This window comes from Musa acuminata, chromosome BXJ1-3, assembly GCF_036884655.1.
Source record: "Musa acuminata AAA Group cultivar baxijiao chromosome BXJ1-3, Cavendish_Baxijiao_AAA, whole genome shotgun sequence".
Lineage (NCBI taxonomy): Eukaryota > Viridiplantae > Streptophyta > Magnoliopsida > Zingiberales > Musaceae > Musa > Musa acuminata.
Window position 1 is genome coordinate 42,302,306 of NC_088329.1, and position 24,279 is coordinate 42,326,584.

A 24,279-nucleotide genomic window follows, 5' to 3' on the forward strand; every position below is an offset into this window, starting at 1 on the left:
TACCACATCACCATGTACTGTTACAATGGTAGCATGATTGCTTGCATTAAAGAGCTTCCGATTCATCATTAGTCCATTTCTTTCACCTTACGATGAATCTAAATATACATGATTAACTCATAAAAGCTCATGATTAGCCTTTAATGATGAGTTCTTTTCATTCACTTTATCAAGAAAGCAATCAAGCTAATAGCTTTGCAAGTGCGATGGTTTGGTGGTGTGTCGAGCTCAGGGGAAGTATAAGGACAAAGCTGAGACTAAACAAAGTGGTGTGTCGCTGAGTCGATCTCTACCAAAAGTGGCTTATATTCTCAATCGGTGCCTTTAGCTTGTGACTTTGATAAGTCAACTCTGGGAAATGGGAGTCAAAATCAAGGTGGGTAAGCTTTCTTCTTCATTGTAATTTAATTCGAATTAAGGAAATACATACGAATATAACAAACAAGAGATGTTGAAACAGAAATGTAATCGGAAATCTTCATATCATGGAGAAGTTATTGATATTGATACAAAGAAAAAAAATCTCTAATTCCAATGTTGACAAAGCTTGAAACTAAGACAAGCTTATGGTATCGTTGTTAAACCATCTGTTCCACTAGTAACCATCCGAGGCAATGCATTAACATTTGCATTTGTAATCTCACGGTGGCGGCGAGCATGCCATGATTTGGCAATAAAAATGGGATCAAACAGATTGCTGAAGTACATACATGATCGAAGAGTCTCAAAGTTGATTAGGAATCTGGCAGAAGCGCTTCACGGATAAGCTTTTCTGTGAGAGACTTTGCGAGTCCCATGACACTATCTGTGGTTCCGACCTGCACAGCCACCGAAGAGAGCTTGAGTGCCGCATCGAAATAATAGCCAAGGAATGGATGGATTTACACGACTACTAACCACTGCTTCAACAAATGGCAAAGTTAATGGGTGTTCTAGCAGTAAGCCACCAGCAACATTGAATACAACACCCTCGTCGATCTGAACATAGAACAAGAGAACCAAGTCAGACTTCACCGTCAATCAAGAAGCTGATACAAAAAGTGCAATGTGCTTTTAAGATGTAATCCGTCTGATCTATTGGCTCTTCTGGATTTTGGACATACGAGGCAACAAACAACAGTAATGGAACATCAGATGGTCAACATATCATGTACAGGCTAATATCCGCCGTTTTTACTCTCCATGAAACAGGGTCAACCAAACACTATGAGCAAACCGAGAACATGGATCATATTCCAGACATGCATGCAAGCTGTTCAGCATCGTTATCAGAACTTGAGTGGATAACCTAGAGAAATAAGATGAGAAAGTACCAGGTTCTCGACGATCTCATCTGGTATGTCATGGAAATAGACCTGCAAGTTGTAAGAGAAGCTATGATAATTAGATTGTTCTTCATAAAGTTAAACAACGACAAGAAAAACAACACAGCCAACTATCTGGGGACAGCCACTTTGATTTTTCTTTTTTCCCATCATTGAGCTCTGTTGACAGCATCAAAAGTAATAGAATTGAGAGCCATAAGAAGTGATCCTTTCTTTTTGTTTGGAAAGATTGATATCATGCAGACAAGTGTAAATGAAGAGAGAGGATAACATATGAAAATTAAGTCTCATTATTGCTTATTTCTATAAATCTTCAATGGATGGATCATGCTCATAAGAAGATGCTCAATAAAAATACACCGTTTTCTGGTACACAAACTCACATCTTCTTTGTAACAAGGCAATAAGAGAATTTTCTGCATGGACATATGATTTTATCAACAAGCATATAAAACACATTCACAAACTTTTTTAATCTCACCTCAGCTTTATCCAAACCTCCGTACCTCCTGCCTGTCTTGAGATTAGTAACAAGAACCGAACCCACCGTTGATACATGGCCTCCAGAATAGCCTGCAGCGAGTATTAACTCTAATTTTTTGTATATACATATAGCTGAATCATCAGATAGGAAAGTCAAGCATGATACTTTCTTCAACCTTTGAGGAACTGACGGGCTTCTTCCGTGCTGCTTGGCTTTTCTCTGATTATTCCTTCATGGACCACCACCTCCAAATTAATTCCAACTTAGTAATAAAATAAACTAAAAGAATTCAAGTTTGTCATACTTACATTAAATATATATGAACCAAAATAAATATACATGAGCTAATGTGAATATACACAAACAAACCTTCTTTAGCTTATATTTTTCTGATCTTGAATAACAATTTTATTAAGCATTGTGTTCTATAAACCAATCATTGATAATGTCCCTAAGCAGTATTTCATCCTAATCCTAGTCTGAGCATCCACCAAATTGTAATATCACAACTTCTTCAAATCTACAAACAAAACCAACATGCTAATAAATAAAATTATGCTAGATGAGTGCTGACAACGGAATGCTGCTTTTTAATCTGTTTCTGCAGTGAGATGAGGGGAATCACAGCTATGGCTTTCTTTATGTGGATGTTGTACACCAGATTTCGAATATCAACCAGACAAATATGAATATAATGTACTAGCTGTTGATCGAAGAAAAAAAAAAAATAAATAACACAAAATGACAAGCTTATTACACACAACATCTGTATATATATGTCTCTGAGTAGTTCCAACATCAATTAATGCAAAATAAAGAATAAAAAAGAAATGCTGCTTCCTTACAATATGAACAAGCAAGCAATAAAGAGGTATGTCAGTTAAGACATTGTCAAATGGTTAGTATGTTGGAAGAAGAATTTTTCTTTTAACATGAAATGCAACTAGCATATCTCCAACTTGGCAAGCAACCATCTGAAGATCAAGAGATATCTACATGGCCTGAGAAACACATCCTACCAATTAGGAATACATTCTTGGGTCATCACAAGCCATGTAACTTTGCGACAAAAAGCAAGTATACAACACTGCTGCACGGAAGTACAAAATGATAAATGGTCCACCCAGTTCTTCTAAAGCTGGATTACACCATAGTTCCTAGTAGTAGCAATAAGAGTTTCACACAACCATATTCTGGGACTACCAGGTGTGTAGATTTTAATGGAATCACTCAACCTTAGGCTTCCAGCACAAAATAAGGCCAAATGTCTAAACTATTTCAATGCAATTAATAAAGTGAAAAAAAATTATAATTAATAAATGTAATAACATATCGAGGAACTTAATACATACTATATCAGAAGTAATTAAGAGTGTTGGTTCATCAATCCTTTCCACGTAACCTTCGGACATTATCCTGGATATGATGGCATCAGCCTGGAAAAACATCATACTTTAGCAAAAGCAAGACAGAGAAATAAAAGCATCAAAGATTTTATTTGAAGAAACCAAGGTTCGCAATACCGTACCATACCGGTATTTCGACCTGGGCTCGGTACCGGTACGGTACGGTGTACCGAGCGGTATACCCAGGTGCTACAGTGCTACAGTGCACTGCTACAGTGCGGGCCGATATCGGGCGGACCGCGTACCGCTGGCCTGTCGGACCGGTACATACCGCCCGTACCGGGCGGTACGATTCGGTATGGCAGACACCGGAAGAAACACAATAAAATTTGTTCTAAACATTGTGGAATCTCAAGAGTTGATTCATTCACGGAGCATACAATGTCAATACAATATTTATATGACCATTCGTGGGCTAATAACACACAAGTAAATTATATTAACTCCAAGTAAATCATTAATAAGTACATGTGCCACAAAATTATACAACCTTAGGTTAGTTAAATCAACAAGTATTATTTGCCATATTCTTGGATTGAATTTCTATACTAGTATCAAACAAACAATTATCAAACAGATAAAGTATGTTCTTGATCTGTTCATGCTCGTATCGAACAAACCACATGTAGCATACATTACGCAGATGTAAAGACAACTCTTAAGCACAATGGCAGGATACGATATTCATACATTATGCCCCGAACCACACAAATACAACGAACCTCAATAGACGTAGGAACAACTCTCAATATACTTGAAGTCCAAAGAATAAAAAATCTAATATGCCAGAATAAGTGCTATTGCAGTCACTTGGAACTATGATCTTGATTAATCTATTATTTTTAAACCTGGTTTTAAATAGTAGCCACACAATTGTAGAAACAAATGGACCAAGTTATCAGTACGGACATCTGTAAGCGCTGCCATAGTAGATTCCAAAATTGAACATGAATACCTTTGCCTCCGCAAGAACCATGACCAATTCATCTGGATTGTCCCTGCGAATACTCTTCTCGTCTATGTCTGCGGTCTAGAAAGAAGCCAGATTACCATTTCTATGCCACGAAGAACAGAATCAGAGACCATTAGTTAACAAACCATGACTTCAAATTGATATCCCATCTCAGATAGAATATGCCGACGAGCCACCGACGAAGATCCCAAGATTATCTGCCATCAAATTCATCTCAAGAATGCTTAGCGGACAAATTAGAGTGTGGACTAAGATTACAGCTTAATGCATCTACTATATCAAAAACATGATTAGAATCGGCGCAGGAAAGATTAGCAATCAGATGCTGAGGAAACAAATTGGCAATTTTTATGTGATTAGAATAAGATGACAATCGAATAGAAGTGCGATTCGATCATCCAGACGACGGATTAAATTGAGCCATACCTTAAACGACGGAATAGGAGAAGGATTCGCCGCCATCCTAGTTAAGAGTCTACGAGCCAAAGCAGGAAGAGATGAGAGGCGACCGACGCTGACCTCCCATAGGGTTGGAAAGAAGATGCATAGTACTCGGCGGCTGTTTCTGACGGCTTTAATCTTCGCGAACCCACACGATTACATAATTCCATTAGATCCCAGCCGTCGGTTGCTAGTCTGCCTGAGGGCTCTAAGAAGATCAATAGCAATCGACGGGTGTTGCTGACGGCTTTAATCGAAGGGCTGGGAAGAAGATAAGCTGTTTCTGACTGCTTTAATCTTCGCGAAGCAGCATGATGCCATTGGATCCCAGCCGCCAGTTGGGTGCAACCATCTGATCCAGGAATCATGCTACAGTTCCGATTGCTTTAATCTTCGAGAACCAGTATGATTGCATATTTGCATTAGATCCAGCCGTCACTTGGGTGCAACCATCTGCCTTATAAATCGTGCCGATATGATGCAACAGTCGCCTACGTCACTTCGCGAAGCGCGACGGAGACGGGGTCTATATCAAGACTTGATGATGGCGTATCTGTAAAATAGCTGCTCACCGTTGAATCGTTCGGTGTGGTTTCCATTCCCCGCCCCCCAAAAACGCACAACGCCGTCTCGCGTCACTTTTGCGCGTCTCGGCCGCACTCCTTCCCTCGCCGCCGATCCCTCTGGGGATGGATTGCGATGACGAGTTCGGAGATCTCTACGCCGATGTCCACCGCCCCATCCCCGCTGCCCCCGATCCCCTCGTCGCCCTCCCGGGAAGCGACGATGACGACAACGTTGAAGACCGGATGCTCGGCCCCACCGGTCCGGCCAATCCGCCGAACTTGCTGCGATTCCATCTGGAACGTCAGCCGACGGCGGCGACGACTGGATGCTCGGCCGCGCGCCCCCTGCCGTGGAGACGCCGGCGTATTGGGATGACGACGACGATGGACGCCCGTCCAGGTCGGATGGCGCGCCTAGGGTTTTTCAGAAGGACTTGGAGGGAGAGGTTAGGATTTCTGGGATTCCCCGTGGAGAGGTTGAGGCGGTTGGAGATGCAAATGAGGGCAGGGATTCATTCGTAGGGAGCGAATGAATCCCTGGTTTCTCAGGGATTCTCAGCTGACCTCTCAGGGATTGTCAGCCGGTCATCCTTGGCTTCTCAGCTGCAGCAGACCCTCCGGGGCATCCTTTTGATGCGGGCGGTGGAGGCATGGACCGGTCGGGCAGTCAGGGCCGGACAGCGATAGCGAGAATGATCTCCAGATCCTGCTGAATGACAACGACCATCGTCCACTTAATGGTGTGACAAATGATAGTTTCAGAAAGGAGTATGAGAATGATTGCAAGGATGGAGAGGATTATTTAGTTATTGTCACGGATGAAGGTCATTATCATCGGCAAGATTGGGCTGAGGATGCCATGCAGCCGAGTAATGATGGTGTGATAAAGGAGATTGGGAATGCTGACAAAGTGACAGGTTCTGCTGAAGAGTTCCTGGGGGCTGGGGGGAGGACTGGATACACCAATCATCAGTCGACGCACAAGGTCAGTTCTTTTGATGAGTTCGAATCTTGGGTGAAAGCCAAGAACTGGGTTTTCGTATAGTAACTTTAGATATAGTATGTTTGGTGCAGAGTTTTTTCTTATCTTATAAGAATGTCTGTGCTTAATGCACTAAGCTTTATCATGAAACACAAGTTTTTGTTGCTTAAACCGTTGATGAGTAAATTGCTTTGCAACTCTCACTGAATGTTGGTTGGTGAGTGTACTTTAGATCAAACAAAAAAATCATCAATTAGTTGTCAGAAACAAGGAGGAAGGCATTGAAATTATGGACTAGCAATCTCCATGTAAATGCTGGTTTGCAGATTATTCATCCTAGATGCTGCCATATTTGTCCTACTATAATTTCCTAGAACAAGTCATCAGATCTCCATGTGTGGCAATTTCACCCAGTTGAGTCAAAGCTGGTTCATAGGAAGTATTGTTATCACCAATGCTCAAGTACAACTGTGTCCGGTACTTTCAGCTGTTAGTGCAGCATGTAGGTGAAGAAGATGCCATTGTTGGAGTGATGATTGGAATATTACTCTTCCTGTAGTCACAATGGAAATAGAATAAGTAAAACTTTTTGCTATCAGATTAGTCCAACCCGACTTCCCTTCTCTTGCTTCAACAAAATTCTGTTTAAGACACTTTTAAACAGGAAATAGGGGTTAAATTGGATTGCTTTTGTCCCTTTATGTAGCCACTATATATATAAATCAAAGTCATCTGAAAACCTGGAAAGTACAAAATTATCAACTTGAATTATGAGTCATAGATCTTGGATCAATATTGTTGTACAGTATATTGTAGCTTTGTAGCCTAGCCTAATACTATATGCTATAATGGCTGCTTTTTTCTCTTTTCACTCCAGGAATAGGCTTAAAAAGAAGAGATTCTTGGAGTTAGAAGCAACTAGCAATGCTACCTGCAATCTGAGTTTGGGTTTGACATTGCTATATTTCACCTTTATCAACCTTTTTTCTTTCTGATCTCTTGCTGAAAATGAAGAGTCAAAGCCCTTCTTTTAAAGACAGAGAGCTCTCTTTATGTGCCTAGCACATTATCATTATCTAAGCTTCTAGCTTGTTCAATTATTGCTTTAGATTCTGGCACTTCTAATTTTCATCCAATATCAACAAGGCTGCAGAAAGTTTACTTATTTGCCTATGGTTCTGGGAAGTTCTTGATTGCTATCTAGGAAGCAGTGGTTTAAGGTTTGGAGTCCTTCTGGCATGAGAGAGTTTTTGTTTATTATGATTTGGTGCTTGTGGAGACATTTTTTAGCTAATTTTGCCATTCTTCTATTGCAAACAGCATAATAGACCTGGTACATCACTGCTGCTTGTGGGTCCTGTTGCTGCCACGGTAAGTTGTGTTGATGTTGTGCAGCCTCCTCTTGCTTTTGGTTCCATTGCTGGTCGAGGAAGAGGAGACTGGAAACCTGCTAGCGTTGGGGCTATTCCAAATGCCTCCAAACATATCCATTACAGGTTTTTTGGAGTTCCTGCTTGGGCAAATAGTTCAGTAGCCTGTGCTTTTGGTAGTGGGCTTGACTTTATGCTTCCTGCACACAAGTAAGCTTGTGGATGCAAATTTTCATTCGAAATAGAAACTTTTTTATCTGTTTTATGCGATTCCACAGGCTTTGATTTTGAAAACAATGTAGCCAAAAAACCAGTGATTTATGATTCAAAAAGTAGTATAAATTCTTCTAAACATACAGTAATGTGGATGTTAAATATTAAATTAACAGAAACAGATGTAGGTAGCAATGAACAAAGAAAGTGGAGTCATCTGATCTGGGATACTGTGATCTCATGGTGTCTATTGAATTAGCTATATGAACTCAGTTAAAGATGGTGGGCTTCAGGTTGGCATGCGGAGATGCTGGGTACACAGATGGACCTCAAGGCATAGAACTAAAGGCATTAGCTTGTGATAATATTTATGTGACTATGATCATCTAATGGAGCTAAATTCGATACATATAATCTGTGCAAAAACAAAGTCATAATCTCATCAGGCTATTTCTGGTATTGTTGACCAAGCTTTCTTCCTTGTTTCCAGTCTTCATCACCCACATATTTGAATTTGCTTCTGTACATTTAATGAGTACGATTACTTTTTTCATTATTCGTTGATCTCTACTCATTACATTAATGAATGAGAGACTAATGGACCACAATTTCAGGTCGCCTCAAGGAAGCTTACATGGAAGACGCTTCACTGATAGTGAACACTCAAATGACATCGTCTTTAGCAGAAGTGTCCACTTAAACAGGTTCGACAACCAATAGCAGAAAAAGCTGTTTGATATCATTGAAGTTAGCCAGAATTCTAAAATATCACCTTCTGTTGAAGAAGAAACTGCACGACATCTGAGCACTGAAGGAAAATATGATGAGCCCAGTGGAATGGTTGCTAGGTGATGACAATGAAATTGAAGGAGACAACAAAATATTAGATCTCCATGTATCCAGCGAAACTGTCAACAGTGATAACATAAATCATCTAGGCAAAGAACAAAAGCTTTGTTCACAAGTTGAGCAAACTGAAACTTGTATGAGTGATGTTGAGGATGAGTTGAGGACCTCACATAGTGACAACAGTGGAGCAAAATCCTGAAGCAGTGAGGATTTGTAGAAGCAGCATGAAAATATTGGAGACACACAACAAGGATATTTGGGTCAAACAGATGATTTGCAAAGGCCTCAAAGAGAACACAAGTCTCATCAAATAGATGGTGATGGTCGGGATGCTAGAGAAGACATAAACAGAAAACAGTTGGCTTACAGAGGTCGGAAAGATACTTGTCACTCGTACAGAAATTAGGATCCTCTTTCTGCACACCCTGTCGAGATAGAAGTTTGGAGCGGACAAAGGATACAGAAGTTTCTGTTGGTGTTTGGTAGAGAAGAGAGGCTAATTTGCAGAGTCAAAGAGTTAAAGATAAAGGCGTTAAGTGGGAGAGCAGTGAAGAAATAATGTAGAGGCACAAGAGTAAATTAAGGGCCAGTGTCAGGAATCTAAGAGATGATCTTCACTCAAGAAAAAATGTGGGTGGTGAAGAATGGAGAGGGCATAATAGAGATGAAGCCTAGAGAGAGGGATGATCTTTTGACAGGTCATCATGAAAATGTAGACTATGCATTCATCAAGAGGAAAAAGGATGAAGTGAGAGGGAAGACTGACAAGCAAGATACCATGCATGCTTATAGGGCTAGGGAAGACAAAAGAAAAGAGAAAGGGATGAAGTCAAAAATCATAGAAGAGAAGATAGTAGTAGTATGAGGGATAAAACTGATGCTGCTAAGCACAAAGATGATAGATGCCAACTCAGGAGAGGGAGGACAGGAAGCTGACTTAAGCAACCTCATAAAAGTGTACCAAAGCACCACAAAAGAGAAGAGGGTCAGCGTGCATTGAAGAATGGACAAGTTTTAGATGATACACCATTGAGTAGGAACCAGATAGAAGACGGCAGAATGAGCAGTCTCGGGAATGAGATTGTCCAAGAAATGAAAAATGTCTTATGACATGAGGGACGTGGAGATCAGTTGGCACCTGAAAAGCCATTTAGGTGCTTCTACTGTATAAGGCACACAGAAAATACAAAGAAGGTTCAAGGTACCGAAGTTTATGAACACAACAGTTATGGAGTTGGCAAGAGAAAACCTTAAAACCACAGTGCTCACAGGAACAAGAAGGTATGTTTAGGTCTGTTGAACCAGTACTATAAATTTTGCTGATGTATGCTCCTAAACAATCAAAAAAGGAAAAATTGTGACTTGTTTCCTACCTTGTGTTGGCATTAGTAAGATTTTAGAAAAAGGACAGATTTCAAACTGAAACAAGCTATATAAAAAATAAACAGATAAAGTTAATTATTGGAAATTAATCCTTTTATCTCTTCTCTGATGTGGAGAATGCTTATTCCTCTGTATGTGTATATATAATATACATATATCGTCATTAAGAAATGAAAAACTGCTGTGAAGCTTGGCCGATTCAAACATCACTGAAACTCTACATTTTGCTCGAGTGCCATATTTAATGCATGGTTAAGGTTTTATATGGTTGTATGATTAGCTAGAAACACTATATATAATTGTAAGATTAGATAGAGTTAATTTATCATGTGAAGCAATCTTGAATTCTTCAATGCATTAACCATTTGGTGCCATCATATGTAGAAGTTTCTATAACAACCATAAGTTTAAAATAACAATAAAAATTAACACAGTGTTTGCTCCCATTAGACACCTCACATCAATAGAAGATAATCAATGTCTTATACACATCCTAAAATTTTATGTATTACAAGTTTTCTTTGGTACCTTATTTTGGGTGAATTTACCACCTTTGGAGAAAACATTTCTCGAACCTTTTTCCATATGCTTTTTAGTTCAGATTGCTGACTTTCTCTTGAATCTTGTGTTTATCTCTGAACTAGTGTTAAGAATGTCTTGTGACATTTTGATCGAGAAACACTAGAGTATGTTTCCTTTTGTATAACTTCTCTTTAATCTTGTCTAGTTTGTATATCAATTAGGAGAGGGCTTCTTATGTCTAAAAACCTGTCAACTAATTGATGTTGGTTTAATCTCTTTTTATAATACATTGTATCTAACAAACCGCAATATGGCCCGAGTTACAAGTAACTTGTGGTTGAGGAAGCTATAGTCTAACGTTTACTTATCTGAGAAATTGATTTAACTAAAATATGATATTTCAAATTTTAAATCTGGTCTGCTAGACATTCTTGATAAAAATTCTTTGATGACAAACCAGCATGGCACCGGATAGGAAAATTCATGGTACCAAGAGGGAGTACTGCACGGACCTAGTCACCCTCTCTTGAAACTTCCTTTCTAATGAGATGCTATAATTTGCCTTTCTCAGGTGAGCATGATGGGCTCAGATGAGCAAGAAAGCAGCAATGTGAAGAATGGTCATCAACCAATTCATGAACAACTAGAGGCTCCTCAACTGCACCTCACTTTGGAACATGGAGAAAAAGATCCAGAGCATCAGGTGTGAGTCTCAACATAGTTCTAGCCTCTAGGAGAGGGAGATCCTAATTAGAGCTTTCGACCTGCCACAAGTAGAGGGGTTTTTGTTCCACTGAAAACATGTGTGTATCATCTGCATCTTGAAGGCCTAAGGAGATCAAGACCCTAATGTAGATGTTGTCCAGGCAGATGAATCAGCTAAAAGCGAAGGTAACTAGAATGCTGCTGCTTTAGATGACAAAGATGCTGATACAACACTGGTGGATAAGAGGGTCGAGGATAGGAATCTCCACCCTGACATTGTGACAAAGCAAATGTTTCAAACTTCCTATGCCAGGGGAAAGAGATATGAATCTGAGCAGAGATTTAGAGACTGAAGTCCAGACATTGCATTTCTGATACCGCCATTGATACAGAAGTAAAGCCAGAGGGACCTGCTAAAAAAAGAAGTGGACTGGCAGTTGAGCTGATCAAGGAGGAGCTGTATGGAATCTCATGGGCGAACAGTCTTTCAAGGAGGCAGGTGGAAGACTTGGGGCTTCTGAAACACCCCCCAACCTTCCTGAATTCTGCTTATTACAGGTGTGTTTTCTTTGACATGTAAACATGCAACCCTTTAAGATATTTTTTTTCATCCCGCGGGGCACTAAATCTCAACACAGGATGTGCCTAACCAATTCTGATGATACTAAACAGGCTTCGACCAACGACTAATCTGGCATTTGAAGAAGCATTTGAGCTTCTCTGAGGGAAGCTTCAAGCTGTCATGGAATCTATTACCTGCTTTGATTTCCTGGTTCTGTAAGCCTCGGTGAAAGCCCAACAACGTGATCAACTTGGCAAACATTCTTGACATGTTTATAGAAGAAACTACATGTTTAAAGGTGCACATCCTCCTAACCAAAACTTGTACCGCATGTTTCTGCTCCAGATTTAAATTCTTTTATTCAAAATATATTTATTTTGATATGAATGGATACAGTTGATAATTCTATTTTTACATTGTTCGTAGTGTTCATCCACATCGACCAATGTGTAGGTTCCATTGTGTTCTCGATTCTTGTTTCATTTTTCATGTGAAACAACGACGTCACTCGATTGCTCGACGACGGTGCACAAACAGTTCGATTGCCATGGTTGATGTGATTAGTGGACCTTTACGAAGGAAAAATAAGTTCTTAATAGATTGCCTTTCAAGCTGTAATTAAATTTTACCTTAAGAGGAGTTTCCCAATAAGATTATGAATATTACTAACCTCATTTGGAGCATTATTTTCATATATGATTCTCAATTCTGCTATAAAAGAAACTGATAGAGATGAATGAATTAAGCATCTTTATTTTTTCTATTACCTCTTGCGTTGTCTTTTTAAAGCATCTTTATGTTATGTAGCATCGAGGTCTGTCATCACCTTTCCAGTTTCCTTTTTCCTTTTAACCCAATAAGACTGATGCTTTCCTTCCATGTAAGCAGCTCGCTAGCACGAATCAGGATGCACACAATTACGATGTAAACTTCATCTGGACCGTTCAGCGAAAAGCGACGTTGTCGGAGAACAATGCCCTTCTTCAGTGTTCCAAGGTATGCATTTTGAGTATACGCTTGTCTCAGTCTTGTCTAACTTTATGAGCTTTTGGGATTGTGATATACAAAAAACCTACAATTTTTTTTTGGGAAGAAAGATGGATGGGAAGAAATCAAAAGAGATCATCATGAATCTAAAACTGCCTTTGACCTTTTTATCAAAACATAACCGAAGCTTCCATTTGATAACATGGACACAATTTATCTATAACAACTGGGTTGTCACCAAATGAATGATAAGAGAGATGAATAGAGAGAGAGAGAGAGAGAGAGAGAGAGAGAGCTAAATTCTAAAATTACCAACAAATCATTAGTGTGAGGTAGGGAAAACCACAACCAGTGGAAAATAACATAGTAACAGTATTAGTGGGCAGAGCAACAAAAGGCCTAAGAAGTCCCTACAACAATGACAATAGCAAGCACAAGAGTTTGACTCATCTCTTGGTTGCATTCCACAAAGGCCCCCTCTGTCATTGTATTGCTGCATGGGGGAGAGTTTAGGACCTCTCTCTCTCTCTCTCTGTGTAGGCAATACGGGCACCTATCTGTCCACTTGCACATGCCCCACTTCCCAAGCTATCCCATTAGGCCTTTGTGGAATCTTAGATTAGTACACTGGGACACAATGGACCGAAGTTTGGATTAGGCAAATCTTAGACCTACGTTATCATGTTGTTTTGATGTGGCTATCTCACAGCTCGCTTCAGATATAGGACCAACCTGAGCTGGCTCAACAAAAGATCCCACAGATGTCTAACCTAAGTCTATCAACACAGGACAAAGAGGCATCAACCGATATTGAGTACAATACTGACACCAGTATTAATATTAATCAAACAACAAAATAATGATAACAATAACAAGAACAACACAGAGAAGACAAACAAGCTCCATAACCATATGTAGAAGGCTAGTAGAGAATATATTCACACTGCCAATGTGTCCATAAGCTTTTTGACTTCTGTCACAGCTCTCCGTGTGTGGTTAAAATAAAAACAGAAATGATCTAACGATTAGATCTCTGTTGGGCTCAGTTTACATAGGCTTTTTTATAAATACTAGCTTAAATAGACAGGTAGAAAAAAGCAGAAGATACCCGAGTTATGGAAAAAGATTGCAATTGTATTGACTTTATCAAATTGATACAGTACTGTCTTCATCATTTCTATCTGGAACAATAATCAAATAGCTGTATAGACCGAGGAGATAGTAATAACTAGAAATACTTATCTTTGACCCCTTCGTCCCGCAATCTGGGACCGAGGAATACCAATAATTGCCACAAGTCCGCTCACAAAAGCTGCAAGTGCTCCTACAGCAAAGGCTGGTGAGTTGCCACCACCAAATAATTGATCCAATGGCCCACTTCCCACAGATATTAGCACCTGATTTAGCAGACTTTCCATTAGCAAAAGAAAAAAAAAAAGAAGAGAAAAGAAACCAATTGTTGTAACAAACACAGAAAATCATATTTGAGTCATTTTTGCCATTATTGAAACCAATTACTTCACTAAAATATCTCTAGTAAATGACATCAAAGACTACTAGTTATATTTATTGCAGTTTCTGAATTCAACTGAATTTGCAACAATTAAATTAATCAGTCTAATTGTGGATTTTTTTTTTCATAGAGTGTAGTAAGCACAAACTTTGGTGTTTCATGTGATAAGGTGTCACCTTTTCATTTTAATATGGCTTGAGATTGCTGCATGACAAGCAATTTAGACCTAGGAAGCCCTATGCAGCTCATGCAATAAGGTGTCACCTTTCATTTTAGCATGCCTTGCCACTGCTACATGACAAGCAATTTAGACCTAGGAAGCCCTATGCAGCTCATGCAATATAAAGTTATAAAACATTTTACTAGAACCAGATTTTGTTTGTCAGTACATGAATCAGTACAAACAACCAAATGGATTGCATGAAAGACCAAATGCAACATAGGCTGTTGGAATCATAGAGAGGGAACACCTTAAAATATAAATATGTCTGCCTTCTGGATACTTCAAGAATATATGAGCCATGATATATTTCTGTCGAGCATCGGATGACATTCCAGGTATTCATTCTCTGTTTCAAATAGATGACTGGCTTTCATGTACATGAACATCAAAGCAGATAGGCAACCAAAGGATACCTTAATTGAAAATGGAACTGGAAAAGAACAAGCAGCTTCCTCTCACCTTCACTATCTCTACTTCCTATCCATCCTCAGGTCTACACTGACTTCAGATTCATCTATGTTTGTCTCAAAACAGCATGTGATGACATCCTCTACATAAGATCTTAGGGGTGAAGAAGATTGATTCATTCTAAGTGATCCAAGAAAGTGGACTTCCTAAATACAACAAAAGCACCATTACTTACCAAACAAAAAACTTTACCTAATGCAGATCAACTAGCGCTCATCAAATCAATAGGCCAAATTAGATTAAGCCTAACAGATATGCCCATAAAAACTGTTAAAAATTCTAGAGCATACAAAATCCATGTTTATATTCATTACTAAACTGGAAAAGATGGTGGATTACTTGCTCCAAACCTGACTGAAACAAAAGAGGTTGTCACTTGTTACAATGTATAAGGAGCCTAAGAAATACGTGGACATTAGATAGTGGAAGAAAAAGCAAAATAGTCAACCACAGAATATAAAGTGGCTCTCTGGTATAGACAAACCAACAGAGTGTTATGTGGCAGCATGTCATACTTCAATTTCTTCTCTATAGGCTTCACATCATCGGTACTTCATTTACACTTCTGCATGTTAGACAGAAAACTTGCTATATTTTTTTAGCTTGAGCATCATTGTTGAAGCCTTTTTCCCATCACTAACAGGTCAAATATAGAGCACAACTAAAAACAAGAAGGGTCCATAGAATATCTGACTACTTTACTACTTATCAGCCTTATGTTACAAAGCAATAGTAGGTGTCAACATCTAACCAAGGGAATAGCTACACAAGGTTTGATAGAGTTTGATGCTCATTCATGTTTATTGCTTCCTAAATGAAAGCTTGTTATTTAACTATTTCAGGAGACTCCTCTAGGTTTAGGGAATATAGAAGCTTTACTTCCTGACTCGATGAGCTAAAACTGCCACTTGATAGAGTAAATCATTTTGGGTTTTTAGAAAAATCCTGCTCTTGCCTAACCTAGCATTGGTTAAGCAATCATTGCCAACTTTAGCTCTTTTTTGTCACGCTAAAAGGTGACCACAGAATCTCACACATTGCGATGCCCAGTCACTAGTTGGGTTCTAGTAGTGAGCTATACATAAGTGTCAATGATAATCATGAGGTGGTCATAATAAAACACATGAAAGGATGCATCCACATTATAAGGAATTTATTTTCTTTCCTAAATTTCAATTTCTATTCATCGCTTTGTATAAGAAGAAATAAAGGATAATAGAATACTCCATTCTGCAATGTCTATTTATGTTCTCTTAATGACATTATCTCTACTTGATCATTTAAGGGAAAATACTTCTAATTTAGGCTTAATTAGATACAAGACAGGATAATATGATAGCAAAAACATGTCTACCTGAGGTATCACAATCGCCAAATTTAAGATGCCCATCGCCAACCCTGCAGTCAAGAGAAGTATTAGAAACAAAAACACAAAGCAGAACAACAAGGAGAGATGGAATAGAATCAACTCGTCACTCACCCTGGCCAAATCCTAAAGGTTCTGTACGTGCAGAAATCATTGCATAAGGAATAGTATATGTGACCTGCAAAAAAAGGTCAATACTGATCAAACAAATTAATAAGATGTGCCAACAAATAGTGAAAATAATAAAATGACTCACTGCCAAAGGTGCCCCAAGGATCGTAAAAATAACAAGTGAAGCAACAACAACACCATCCGGAGGAAGTCCATTTTGCGGGTATTCCTTATTTTTTGCCCAAGAAGATATTATAAGCATTGCTAAAAAGCACAAAAACATGAGAATGTTGGCAATTCCCCAGGTCAAGCCAGCACCCCACTTTCTGCAGATTTTTTCCAAGACCACCGAGGTACATCCAAGAACAACAGAGTTCAACAATAGACCAGAAGCACCCATTCTGACTCCAATTTGATAATTTGTCCCTTCATTTGGGTCTCCCTTGTAGATCTCCCGGCCCATCCAATCAGTATCAAAAAGAATGAATGGAAACCATCCTATCCAAGTAAGTGCAGTGACAATTAGAACCATCCAAATAGGCAGAGTTAGATACCTACACGAACCAATTAATTCCCATAGAAAAGCCTCATGCTCAGTATTTAACTGCACTTGTGTCTCTCCAGAAGAATCCATAAGTCCGCCAGCAGAAGAAAGAGGAGTTTCCTTGGCTGATAATACAGTGATGCAAGTAGTGATTGCAAGAATAACAACATCAAGAAGAAAAGCAGATTTGAGATTGGCACAATTTATGCCGCATGCTGAAGTGACACTGAAGGGAAATATGCTAAACCAACGACTAAAAGATCCAGTAGCATAGCCGAGTATATTCCCCAGTGCCATGAAGAGTGAAAAATAAGCATTAGCTACCCGAGTCCGTCTGTGATCCTTGCCTGAAATTGCAGGAAAGAAAAGGAAAAAGATAAACATGTATTAGGTAACTTGTACAGCTAACATGAAGTAACTTAGGCACTGATCATGCTGACTTGGTCTACAGCACTACCCCTTAGGTAATCCTGCCAGGTGACAAGCAAGTCAGCTTGATCTTCTGTCTCATGGTAAAATGAATAGAAGAGACTTCCCATCAGAACATATTTTGTTTGCCACTATTTATAACCTTTAAGAATCTCTGTTATATAGAACCCCTCAAAATTGGAGGAAAAAAAAAAAGAAGCCAGACCTTAAGAGAATGGGGCATGTGGCCATCGATCTCAGAATTTAATCAAACCCACCGTATGCAAGACCAAAGAAACATGGCAAATAACAAAATAAAATAGCCAAACAGATGCAGCAAGGTGTACATGAGAGCACAATCGTCAATTTTCATGGAATTTGAAGCTTCATAGAGATATTTACAGAAAGCAGTTCACACATGTGAGGAGACCACTCACCACCAAAAACTAGTTTCAGGCAATTTTTATTTTGAGCTGGAATAGGAGTGAGATTCTTGAAGTGATCTATAGGCAAAGTTCTACAAGGGTCATCAATATCATCAAGGCTCATTTATACTTAAAGGCCATAAAAGTCTAATGGCAACCCATGAAAGACCATACAAACATAAGATGATGAAATCTAGCAGTTGGTCTGTTGGAATTGCTATTAAATCCTGCAGTAGGAAGTTGACTGCCAAGTCAACATCTCATAGCTGAGCCAATGTCGCCTCACTAAGAAATCAAACGCAACTGCACAAGGTCAAATTAATGCAGATTAATCACAAGTTTAGCAACATTAAGTTCGCCAATATGTGCAATACGTTACCCAATTTAGAATGATTTCAAGCTTGTCTTCTCCTTCTAGGCGACATAAACGCTTCCACAAGGACAGCTATTAAGAGCAACCACAGACGTCAGTGGGATACGGTGCCCTTGGTCGTAATTTACCTAAAACTTAAGGACATTTACGCACGCTTGAAGCAAGGAAGGGTTATCTAGAGCAACCACAGACATCGCTGGGATACGGTGTCCATCGTCCTAATTTACCTAAAAGTTAAGGGCATTTACGCACGCTTGAAGCCAGCGGCGACCCGATCTCAAGGAGAAAGAAAAGGGGGGGAGGTTGGGGAGAGGGGAGTATCGACGGACCTGTGAGATCGGCAAGGAGCGCCCTGCAGGGTCCCTGGGTGGTGTTGTTCCCAACGTCCAGCAGCCAAAACCCTAGCAGGTAGACGGCGATCGCGCGGTACCGGGTCTCCCCGCCGCCGGGGTCGCCGAGGGCGCTGCCGATGTCCGCAGAGAACCCGACGAGAAGGACGGCGGTGGATATAGCGGCGGCCCCGCCGACGATGTATGGTCTTCGGCGGCCGAATGGGCTGGCGCAGCGGTCGCTCATGTGGCCGACGAAGGGCTGGACGATGAGGCCGGAGAGCGGCCCGCAGAGCCACACTAGACTGGCCCACTGGTGGGGGATCCCCAGCTCCTGCACGTACGGCGTGAGCAGCGACAGCTGGAGCGCCCACCCGAACTGCACCCCGCACGCCACCGACGCCACCCGCAGCAGCTGCCGCCGCGAGACCTTGTGCGGCAGCGCCACCGCCTCCCTTCCCCCCGCCTCTGCCGCCGCCGCCGCCATCGCCGTCGTCGATGGCCTATGGCGCCCCGGAACCGTCATCCTCCACTCTCCTCCGCTCCGCTTCCACCACCTCCCTTTCCCTTCTCTCTCTCTCTCTCTCTCTCGGGATAGAAAAAGGAAAAAACGAAACGGATTAGAGCATCCGACTACAAAACGATCCGAGGAGATTGGCGAGGCTCGCTGTATGTAATAGACTTCAGAAGCAGGCAAAGTGAGTGGGGGACAGATGCGGGTCCCACTCCTCCAGTCCTTCTCCTTGTTCGTACTCGCCTACAGTGACGGTTGGTCCCGCACCGCCCACCACGGCCGCGGAGCCCACCGCCCTCGCCAAAGGCCATCCCTTGGGTCGGGTAATGGCCTCGCCCGAAGTCTATCGGATTTTTGGGCGGGTCGATCGGATTATATAGAATCCGTTAAGATGGTGACGCGCTGGTACCACAAGGCAACCGGGTCGGACACCCCTGATCACGCCAGGTTCCTGTTCTCAGCAGCTGCTCCTCTTGTGCGCCGCGGGACAGCAGACGCGGTGGTGGCGATCGCTTTCGGCGGAGCAGGTGCCGCGTTCAGACAACGATGAACGGCATCTCCACCGTCGACGTCCTACTCGACCCGCATACCTGCGACACTGATTGCACGGGAACCGCATCGTGAGTGGGTCCCCTTTCCAGCCCCGGTCACGTAGGTGAACAGGGAAGAGACGTGAGCGGGGGGATGACGACCGGAGATTCTTTTGGGCTACTCGAGGAGCGATATGATGGCGGCAGGTGGGCGGAGCGCGCGGTGAGGTCGCCCTCGGGACGCATGACAGCGTCGCATGTGGCCCAACTCAGATTCCTTTTCATTCAAAGCAACATTTTTGTTACGTCACGTGCGCCCGCCTCACTGGCTCGTGCGCACTCCGTTGCCTCGCGGCTCTCCGGTTCTTACCGCGGAACCTCCTCCGGCTTCTGGAACTTACCACACAGCAGCAGTCTCTGTCTATCTTTACCGTGTGAATACCGACGCTTCAGTATTCTCTATTCTTTTTTCTTAATAAAAAAATATTTTATGGATAAAAAATAATATTAGTCAAATATATGATTTTTTTTTGACATTCCATTAATAAAGATGATGTTGATTTGTCAATAATGATAAAACGACAATAGATCAATGATTGCTCAAAAAATGTGAGCATCTCCGGTCAGTCTGTGACAAGTGATTAGCAGACAAAGATTTAGCTGTCAAATAAGATAGCATTTCTTCTCATAAATATCAGCACATCAATCAATGGTTATATATTTATTGATTTGTTTATTATAAGTTCCAAAATAATATGACTGGTTATCGTTGAAATAATTAATGTTCGAGTGGAAGAGTCGCATATATTTTCTGTTCATTTATGTCATGTGCTGTTCTTTTCTTGTCACCATCGGCACTTGCTTCGTTAAATTATTAATGTGACTGATGTTTGCATTTATGTACGTCAAACTAAAAAATAAAACGTCATTTAATTATATATTTTTAATAGAAAATTCATATAAACATTAATTATTTGTGCAATAAATACATTAATCGATCCTAATTTCTGACGATAAAAAAAAGAATAATAATATTTTTTATTTCTGATAATTTTTCTTCCTCCTTGTGTTTTAGGCGGCATTTAGATTCAGTAGGGTTTGATTCTTCACCTGTGGGATAGGGATTCCACAGCCTCTGCTTCCTCTTTTGCTCGTGCCCGTCGTCTCCACGATCAGCGCAGTGGAGGATGTACCGTCGCGATCATTGACAAATGCATCGGGTCTCTGCGGCAGCGATGGCATTTAGAAGAAGAGGAGAAGCAGGTGGAAGAATCACTTGCCGTCGAATCATCTCCTCCTCTTTCGACGTCTGCCAACGACGAACTACCGCGCAGGTGCTCGATCCCCAATTTCTATGTATATATGTACGATGTGGTTTGACACCCTATGGTTTTTATTGTGATCTGTATTGTCGTCTCCGTGTTCTTGTCTTACTTTGCTGTAATTGATGCCCAAGATCTAACTGGTGTTCGTATCTCGGAGATGTAGTACCATAACTCTCTTAGGAATACCAAGAACTGGTGACAAGTATGTGATGTTTCTACTTAGACTAATATAACGAGCATATCATGTAATAACACTTTAGATCTGTCTCTTGGTTCAGGTATAATGAGGATTATCAAGTGGTTAGAGGGTTAACTTGCTGAACACTATCGGATTAAGAATGATAAATTAATTAATTCAGAGTGATTTGGGTTGGATAATCTGGGATGGATGGTTAAATTATCTTCTACCTATCAAAGTACATGAGATGGTTAAAATTAGCTAGATTGTGATAATTAATCCGAATATAATGCCCGAACAAATGTAGCTGAATGATGAGCTTTTTGTTCTGTTAATTGTCATTGTGAAAAAGCTGTATGATTTGGCTTTCCAGTGAGGTGTTTCTTGTTGAACACTAATTCGTAGAACTTAGCTGTTGATGGTTTGGCATACTCGCAACAATATTGCCAGGCAAAGCTATTCCAAATTGATTCCATTAAACCTTAGTGATGGTGATAAAGATGAACAATGTTACCTTCATTTTGCTTTACTACAATTTGTATGCGTTTCATCATGCTCTTGATACCCCACTAGGTAAAATCGAATTTTACCATGTATCTACGGATCAGAGGAGAGGAGTCAACCCAGTGCTGAAAGTTTAAATATTGAATAAAAAGGGTTTAAGAATGCTTGTATCGTGTATTTTCGGGCCTCTCCATGTGTTTGTGTGTTTCTTGTTGTCAGTATACCGAACCACAAATAGTTGGGACATTAGGACTTGTTGTTATGCTACGTTCAAAATGCATTTGATTTCGTCAGACTTTCCATGACCAGTGTTCAAAACATTATGAAGGATTCCTTGCCATTCTGTTTTTATAACTCAAGAAGATGCATTCCTTCTGTTTCAACACTACTCTCTAAAATAATATCTGACCTTTCAGAGGCTGCAGAATTTTTCAAAAGGTATGTTCTTGAATGCGCTTATATCGGAAGTTCTCTCAAAGTTCTTTCCAGCTACAGTTCTGCCCAGATATCGGAAGTAAATTATCAGTGGTTCAGAAGACAAGTCTGTGTACCACTGGGAACTCCAAACAAGAAATCTTGTGCAGAAACTGGAAGTTCACGAGTATCATGCCACCCATCTCAAAACATGATTGCTTCTGGGGTAATTGATGACAATAAGACAGTGAAAATATGTTTCAGAAGAAGTAAGATCAGCTGGAAGATCGGTATTTCTTCTTACAACTCACTAACTAGTGGTGTGGACAAATCCAATCCTGCATGCAATCTTTATTATGGTTTAGTTGAAGGGCTGGAGTTTGTGATTAGTTTCTTTGTCATGTAATGCAACAAAATATCTGTCATACAGGCTTTTCATTCCCGGGACAAGCTCTTGTCCGGTAGCATCATAGACCTGAAGCGGACAACTTATGGTGCAGGTTCGAGCTTTAGGGTTCCTATCACCGATATCTGTCATCTTTTTAACCTCAACAAAGTTTGTGGACAACTGGTCTAGCAGTTCAACATCTCCTGCATCTCCGATAACCATGCTTCGCCGCAGTCTCCAATCGATTTGCAGTTTATGAATGGCTCATTTGACCTAAAAATTATTTGGCTTCCATCTATTAGAATTCATTACAGCAGGACTTCCAGTATCACTAGGGACAAGGGAAACAGTGGTGACCATGGTTGGATGAGCTGTGGCATGCAAGTACAGTTGATGCAGATCAACTGTTGCTGTTATTATTATCATCATCATTATTCTTGGCCTTATCATCCTCAGCCTTTTTGATGGTGTACTTGAGGGAACAAATGCATCTAAATGGCTTGACATTGTAATGCAACAATCTCCATCCTCAGTCCATTGATGTAACAGTATGAGAATTAGTCCCAAGGGAATCTTAATTAGGTTGCTAACAAAGTTTGTGTTTGTTGTCATCAGATAATTTTATATGCTACTAATTGAGAAATCATGTGCCAAATGTTGTTATCAGTCTAAACGAAAAGGAAAGATGGAGATTTGCTTTGCTTTGCTTTGGAGTTTTACATGTCTATCCTTCCGAAGACCAGCAGATAACCTCAGCTTCATTTGTGGTGGGCAAAGCTTATCTCTTGGATTCTTGGATAGATGATAGGGTGTGGAGATATGAAATATTGAATCCCAAGTTTGATTTTTAAAGTGTTCGTTCTTAAGATAATTATAGTGGATATGGGGGGATGGTCGGATGCGCTGTCTCGGTCACCGGGTGGAGCGCTTATACCATGTGTGGATCTGAGATGGATTTGTGTTTATTATGTTGCCATAACATGACATGTCACTACATTATTGACCCATGCTTCATTGATTGATATGAACAGTTGAGGGTTTGGCTCCTGCTGGTAAACCCTCAAAGGCTCAACTTTAATTTTATTTTATTTTATTTATTTATTATTATCAATGAGACGCAGAGTCATTTAACTATTTTTAATATGCATTAAAATCATTTTTTTCAAAAAATTATAATGATAAATATGATATATTCAAACAAGAATATATATATATATATATATATATATATATATATATATATATGTATATGTATATGTATATGTATATGTATATGTATATGTATATGTATATGTATATGTATATGTATATGTATATATATATATATATATACATATTGTCCTATCGTTTTTGTGTCGTCAATAATACTTGTTATGGTAAATGAAATTAGATATTTCACTTTCATAATTATAAAAATTAATTTTTTTATAATTATAAGAATTATAATATAATTTTTTTAAATATAAGATAGTCATCAATGATTTCTCAAAATAATAAAATTAGAAATGTTCTAATAGAAATCACTAACTGATTACCGCATCGATTGAAAGAATCAAATAAACACCGAACATCTTTGATTTTGAGTTTGGAGAATTGTGAACATTTGACTTAGATGATGATTAATTAACAGAGAAGAATGCACGTACGAAGATGACCAAGTTCCCCGTTTCCCGTTGCTGTAAGATTGGAGGCGATGTAGTGATCCATGGATAGATCGAGGACCAGATGATCAGCATATGGCCTCGGAGAAAAAGAATGTGAGGCAGATCCGAGATTGCTGGAGTTGCAGTATCTTCCATTAATTTGTTTACGAGATTGTGCTTCTGATTGGCTATCAGTGCTGACGTTGTTGTGCGTGTTCTTCGGAATAAGACGAACAAGATTCACCAAATGGGACG

The 24,279-nt window shown here is 40.1% G+C and overlaps 2 protein-coding genes and 2 long non-coding RNA genes across 6 annotated transcripts; 2 read left to right on the plus strand and 2 right to left on the minus strand.

Annotated features, from left to right (window-relative positions):
- Positions 1–451: 451 nt before the first annotated feature.
- Positions 452–4,766, minus strand: LOC135632107 (uncharacterized). Its single transcript, XM_065140509.1, has 9 exons — positions 4,615–4,766; positions 4,314–4,385; positions 4,171–4,245; positions 3,162–3,245; positions 1,985–2,054; positions 1,807–1,898; positions 1,314–1,355; positions 898–978; positions 452–818 (listed from the first exon to the last, which is right to left on the minus strand). Exons 1-9 carry the CDS (start codon positions 4,648–4,650, stop codon positions 735–737), a joined length of 636 nt encoding a protein of 211 aa, XP_064996581.1. The 5' UTR covers positions 4,651–4,766; the 3' UTR covers positions 452–734.
- A 442-nt stretch (positions 4,767–5,208) lies between these two features.
- On the plus strand, positions 5,209–12,114 carry LOC108952318 (uncharacterized). The gene is made up of 4 exons (XR_010496462.1): positions 5,209–6,180; positions 7,055–9,890; positions 11,086–11,777; positions 11,892–12,114. It is a non-coding gene; the product is annotated as an uncharacterized LOC108952318 (long non-coding RNA).
- A 1,767-nt stretch (positions 12,115–13,881) lies between these two features.
- Positions 13,882–19,359, minus strand: LOC135580868 (sucrose transport protein SUT2-like). 3 transcript variants are annotated; one of them, XM_065140530.1, is made up of 6 exons: positions 18,529–19,359; positions 16,595–17,340; positions 16,453–16,516; positions 16,327–16,370; positions 14,964–15,118; positions 14,280–14,850 (listed from the first exon to the last, which is right to left on the minus strand). In XM_065140530.1, the coding sequence occupies exons 1-5, from the start codon at positions 19,052–19,054 to the stop codon at positions 14,975–14,977; spliced, it is 1,524 nt and encodes a 507-aa protein (XP_064996602.1). In that variant the 5' UTR covers positions 19,055–19,359; the 3' UTR covers positions 14,280–14,850; positions 14,964–14,974. The 3 variants fall into 3 exon arrangements, with proteins under 3 accessions (XP_064996588.1, XP_064996592.1, XP_064996602.1); XM_065140516.1 differs by lacking the exons at positions 14,280–14,850; positions 14,964–15,118 and adding an exon at positions 13,882–14,165 and having other exon boundaries at positions 18,529–19,356; XM_065140520.1 differs by having other exon boundaries at positions 14,276–15,118.
- A 1,253-nt stretch (positions 19,360–20,612) lies between these two features.
- Positions 20,613–23,086, plus strand: LOC103978759 (uncharacterized). Its single transcript, XR_010496465.1, has 2 exons — positions 20,613–20,906; positions 21,996–23,086. It is a non-coding gene; the product is annotated as an uncharacterized LOC103978759 (long non-coding RNA).
- The last annotated feature ends 1,193 nt before the right edge of the window (positions 23,087–24,279 follow it).

Coding starts and splice junctions, on each gene's coding strand:
- LOC135580868 (XM_065140516.1), bottom strand. CDS start 19,054: ATGACGGTTCCGGGGCGCCATAGGCCATCGACGACGGCGATGGCGGCG. Junction 16,517..16,594: donor TCCTTGGGGCACCTTTGGCA/GTGAGTCATTTT, acceptor CTTTTTTTGCAG/GTCACATATACTATTCCTTA. Junction 14,166..16,326: donor TGGCGATTGTGATACCTCAG/GTAGACATGTTT, acceptor CTGCTAAATCAG/GTGCTAATATCTGTGGGAAG.
- LOC135632107 (XM_065140509.1), bottom strand. CDS start 4,650: ATGGCGGCGAATCCTTCTCCTATTCCGTCGTTTAAG. Junction 4,246..4,313: donor GATATCAATTTGAAGTCATG/GTTTGTTAACTA, acceptor GCTTCTTTCTAG/ACCGCAGACATAGACGAGAA. Junction 979..1,313: donor ATGAGATCGTCGAGAACCTG/GTACTTTCTCAT, acceptor TTCTATGTTCAG/ATCGACGAGGGTGTTGTATT.